This window comes from Phocoena sinus, chromosome 9, assembly GCF_008692025.1.
Source record: "Phocoena sinus isolate mPhoSin1 chromosome 9, mPhoSin1.pri, whole genome shotgun sequence".
Classification (NCBI taxonomy): Eukaryota; Metazoa; Chordata; class Mammalia; order Artiodactyla; family Phocoenidae; genus Phocoena; species Phocoena sinus.
This window is the reverse complement of record NC_045771.1, coordinates 97,714,023-97,718,862: the sequence shown is the minus strand read 5'-3', so window position 1 is coordinate 97,718,862 and position 4,840 is coordinate 97,714,023. Positions and strand designations below refer to the sequence as shown.

Below are 4,840 nucleotides of genomic sequence, written 5' to 3'. Positions count from 1 at the left end.
AGGCTTCCCTGGCGGTGCAGTGGTTGAGTCTGCCTGCCGATGCAGGGGACACGGGTTCGTGCCCCGGTCCGGGAAGATCCCACATGCCGCAGAGCGGCTGGGCCCGTAAGCCATGGCCACTGAGCCTGCGCTCCGCAATGGGAGAGGCCACAACAGTGAGAGGCCCGCGTACCACAAAAAAAAAAAAAAAAAATTAGCTGATTTTCAATTTGTTATAGTAATTTTGATGGATAACCCTAAATGTGCCAAATGAGAATTTTCCACTGTCACCCTTAAAGGAGTACTGTTCCAACATGGTCACAATCTTGAAGTTCCACCTTTTTTCCCTGCCTGAGCCTACATCTTCCGTATTCCACTCACAGCTTGCCCTTGGGATACTCGATCAGCAAAACTTTATTCTTGGATCAGGGAAGCAAAAAAACAAGATACGTTTAAACAAACACAGCAACTGTTGTCTTAGAAGTAACGTGTTGCTGATTAAAATGAAATCTACATCAATACCCTAACCAAACAAGGACAGACAACGGTTGTTTAGTCTTTATTTCATAACCATAAACTTAACTTTGCAATTCAGCTAAACTTGGAGGGGAATAAGGAAAATATGGAACCCAAAGAAGTGCAATGAGAGCACAAAGATTATAGTATATTTTGAGCAGATGGGGATGAAGGGGTGCTCTCCTGAGCTACAGAAGGAATGGTCTGGTAGTTAAGATAAAACACAAGTCAAATTTATTATTAGATTTGTCCACAGTCAGCAATGGTGATCTTCTTGCTGGTCTTGCCATTCCTGGAACCAAAGCGCTCCATGGCTTCCACAATATTCATGCCCTCTTTCACCTTGCCAAAGACCACATGCTTGCCATCCAACCTGGAAACAGAAGAATAAACATTACTACCTGCAACCTGCAGGTAGTAATGAAATAAGAGAGAAATAAGCAGCCTGCATTGTGCATTGAGATAAGAACAGTGTCCCACAAATCAATATAGCATACCCAAGCAAGAGAAGACCAGAAGAGTGGTTTATCCAGCTTTTAGCACTAGCTAACGCCGACTAGTTAAATACTGGAAACATTTTATCCTTTTACCTAAAAAAAAAAGTGTCAACACCAGATTACTCTAAGCCAGTCTAAAAAAGGTGGTCTCCAAGAGTCTCTAATCACTGTTAAGAATCCTAATTTTAGAATGGACCCCTAAAAAAGAGCCAACAAATCACATGCTAATTAGATGAAACCACCACTCTTAAATTCAACTACTCAACGAAGTGCCCTGTTTTGCTATTAGAGTATCTCACTTTCTATAGCACACTATCTAAATTTGTGACTATTCATGCCCTTCTACTACTTTAGAGCAGGAACAGCAGGGAAAGGTTGCCTTTGCTATGTTCTGCTCTTACCACTCAGTCTTGGCAGTGCAGATGAAAAACTGGGAACCGTTTGTGTTGGGGCCAGCATTTGCCATGGACAAGATGCCAGGACCCGTATGCTTCAGGAGGAAATTCTCATCATCAAATTTCTCCCCATAAATGGACTTGCCACCAGTGCCATTATGGCGTGTGAAGTCACCACCCTGTGAACATAAAAGAGGAACCTGTCACTTCTGGCAACACAGTTGGAAAACATGCCAAGTCTGCAAGGTTCAAACTTTAAAACTCAAGTTTAAAATAATTAAAAGGGTCAAGTGGAACCAAAATGGTAGAATTAACATTTTAGTTCATATATGCACTTAAAAAAAACCAAACATTTGTTTATTACAGACCACAGCAATTTAGATGGCATGGTTATCAGTGCAAAATTGTCAAATAGACAAATGTAACAGAAAACAAAGTATAAAAGTAGACCGGCACCAATGCAGACAGACCATATGTGCACATCCTGAAGTGTTCTGGCTCAATCCCAAATTAAGAGAACCCGAATCAGTATCAGTAAATTTTATACCTGGCACATAAATCCCGGAATTATTCTGTGAAAGCAGGAACCTTTATAACCAAAGCCTTTCTCCCCAGTGCTCAGAGCACGGAAGTTTTCTGTTAAAATAAAGTGTATATGTATATAGACACAACAGTTAAAATCAGAATACCTTTGTTAAACATTTAAAAAAGAAATAAAACTAACCTGCTGTCTTTGGAACTTTGTCTGCAAACAGCTGTAAGAGAAAATGACAGTTAATGAAAAACATCTGCTTACATGTTTTGTTGCTTAGTACCCTTGTCTTTAGGGGCCTCTGAATCATAAATTCATTTTCTCACTAGAAGAGAATGCTTCTTCAGTAATTACTTTGAATCCCAAATAAGAACGGCTCCTGACAGCCTTAAGGTCCTGCGGGGTTGGGTTAGCAACATGACACCCAAAGACATGCCAAAACTCCAGAACCAGGAATGACTCAAGATAGTGTGAGGCTTCTAAAAAGTGACTTAAAACTTTTATGTGTATCACACCTACTTCTAAACAAATATATGGTCTCTCAAAGGTACATCACCTCCCCCAACTTCAACTTGAACCTAAAGACAAGAGCTTTCAAGAATAGCAAGTACTCCTGCACGATCAGGGAGTAAATAGCTGTAATTTTAGTCACTGGTAATGAAAATGCTACTACCTCCAATCTGTTAACATAGCTTTATGGATTGGATGAGCAGTCACTTCTTGGTTTCCAGGTCCCTTACCTAGTAGTGGGGTAAAAAATAAAGATTGGTTTCTAGTACAACTGCTTCGAACCTTTCCTGCATATATCAAACATTTTGGCTAAAAAAGCTTAAATACCATAGAAAACGCAAGCCCTTGCATAAAGACAGTTTACTTAATGAACTATTCCACAGATCCGAGACTTATATCATCTACTGAAATCCCTGGATGCTTCTTAGAAGACTTGCTATTTAGCGTCTAAGTACTGTATATAAAACGTATGGTCTCCTTTAAGTATTAGCCTGTCTCCAACCCTCGTACTAACTCGTTTCCCTTTTAGACCCTTACTGCAGTTCAAGTTCGCAGTGGCAGTTCCACGTCCATTCTCACCAAGGGATCTGTCAGAGCGTCTATCTCATTTCCATTAAGCCCTCTGGCTAACCTGAGACACACAAGTTACAAAGGGTTAGGCTCAGGCCAAGTTTCCACGTGGCCCCTGGCCAATTATCAGCTGACTTCGGATAAAGGTGGAGTATACATCTACTGGATGTAATATTTCTCCAGTTTTTACGTCAGGGCAAGTTTCCACATGGGCCCTTACCAATGCTTAGCTCTGACTACAGTGAGAGTGGGCTACAGGCGGATCTGCATGGGGGGCTATCTAAGCTTGGACTGAGATCCTACGACTGGTCACTGGCGGCTCTTTGAGAAGTGGTAAAAGAGGATAAAACCACTTAGGGCTACACCCCAAGACCTACCATGCTGGGTTAACTGGAACGGAATCCCATTTACCGTTTGAAGAGCCCGCCGACTTACTTAGCTACCCTGCTGTGATTACAAACTGATTAAGAAGTACCCATAACACGCCTGAACTAATTAGGAAAACAGCGGAGAAGACCTGCCGCGCTGCCGGTCTCGACTAGCCCGTTCTGCGCGGGGACGACCGGGAGGGGCCCGGGCGCCTCCCACCCGCCGTCACCGCAGCGGAAGGCGGGCCTCGGCGCCAGCGGAGGGAAGGCGGCCGGCACATTTCCGCTCGGGGTGGGGGCGGGGAGGAGCCTCTTTCTACATCAACCTCGCGATTTTAAAACACCCGGGGAAGCCCTCGAGCCGGCCGACCCCGCACCCTTATAACCCAACCCTGAACTAGCAAGCGTCCTTCGGGACACGGGATGGGCTGCTATCCCCACCGGCCCTGACGCGCCCGGCGCGGGAAAAGGCAGCCTTCAGGTGCGGCCGCCGCGTCGGCTCGAAGGAAGCGGCTTCCGAGTCCTCGAGGGCGGCCCCGGGAAGGTCGCGGCTGCCCAGGGCCGGCGCCCGCCTTCCGTCTGGGGCGTTGCCGACCCTCAAGGCCCCGCAGTCCCACGCGGCGGCCAACGGCTCGCGGCCGGAGCACGTGCGCGGCCGGAAGGGCGCGGCCGCGCCTCCCCCGCCCGCCCCGCCTTTGTCTGCCCGCCGCCCCCGGCCTCCCAAAATGGCCCCTCGTCAGGAAATGGCGCCGCGCCGCCCGCGTTTCTCAGGCGGGGCGCCCGCACCCAGCCCCTCGGCCTCCCCCCCGCCGCCCGCTCAGGCCCACCCGGCGCGCCGCCGCCCGCCCCAACCTCGAAGGAGACGCGGCCCAAGGGCTCGCCGTCGACGGCGATGTCAAAGAACACGGTAGGGTTGACCATGGTTGGACTGCGCGGGAAGTTCCGATGTGGCGGCGTCTGCAAAGCAGCACGAGCCCCACCGCCCGCCTCTTTTATAGCCGGTTCAGGCCCCGCCCATGGCCGGTCGCGCGCCTCGTCTCTGGCCAATCGCGACCGCGGGTCAGTCGAAGTGACGGTGTGCCTGGGCCTATGGGTGGAGATGGCGCCGGAGAGGAGGGACGGGAGACGCGCGTGCGCGCTGGCAGCTGCAGGCGGGTTCCCGCCCGCCGCCTCGGTCTCCGCGCTGCGGTGTGGGGTCGCGCTCAGGCGATCGGGTTGGAGACGGGGCTTGGAGACCGCCCTGGTGGGCCGATTGGGTCGGTGGGAGACCGACAGACACGCACCTGCCTGGGCCCGCGGCCAGGACGTCTTCCCATCGCGCAGAGGGGGCAACTGAGGCAAACGCAGGCCTCAAGGTCGCGCCGCCCGCCAAGGTCGCTCGGGGTCCAGGGCCCATGCCGCTCTGGGAGGCCAGGTGGCTTTGGGCATCACCATTTTCCCACTGCAGATGAGGATGAGGCGCAGCCGCCGCCC

At 50.1% G+C, this 4,840-nt stretch overlaps 1 protein-coding gene across 3 annotated transcripts; it reads right to left on the bottom strand.

The window, feature by feature from the left end:
- Positions 1 to 375: 375 nt before the first annotated feature.
- On the bottom strand, positions 376 to 4,358 carry PPIA (peptidylprolyl isomerase A). Of its 3 annotated transcripts, XM_032643301.1 has the most exons (6): positions 4,220 to 4,351; positions 2,593 to 2,659; positions 2,112 to 2,142; positions 1,935 to 2,023; positions 1,394 to 1,566; positions 516 to 868 (listed from the first exon to the last, which is right to left on the bottom strand). In XM_032643301.1, the coding sequence occupies exons 4-6, from the start codon at positions 1,941 to 1,943 to the stop codon at positions 736 to 738; spliced, it is 315 nt and encodes a 104-aa protein (XP_032499192.1). In that variant the 5' UTR covers positions 1,944 to 2,023; positions 2,112 to 2,142; positions 2,593 to 2,659; positions 4,220 to 4,351; the 3' UTR covers positions 516 to 735. The 3 variants fall into 3 exon arrangements, with proteins under 3 accessions (XP_032499191.1, XP_032499192.1, XP_032499193.1); XM_032643300.1 differs by lacking the exon at positions 2,593 to 2,659 and having other exon boundaries at positions 376 to 868; positions 4,220 to 4,358; XM_032643302.1 differs by lacking the exon at positions 4,220 to 4,351 and having other exon boundaries at positions 2,112 to 4,048.
- Between the last annotated feature and the right edge of the window lie 482 nt (positions 4,359 to 4,840).

Coding starts and splice junctions, on each gene's coding strand:
- PPIA (XM_032643302.1), bottom strand. CDS start 2,229: ATGATTCAGAGGCCCCTAAAGACAAGGGTACTAAGCAACAAAACATGT. Junction 2,024..2,111: donor CAAAGTTCCAAAGACAGCAG/GTTAGTTTTATT, acceptor TTATTTTAACAG/AAAACTTCCGTGCTCTGAGC. Junction 1,567..1,934: donor TTCCGGGATTTATGTGCCAG/GTATAAAATTTA, acceptor TTATGTTCACAG/GGTGGTGACTTCACACGCCA.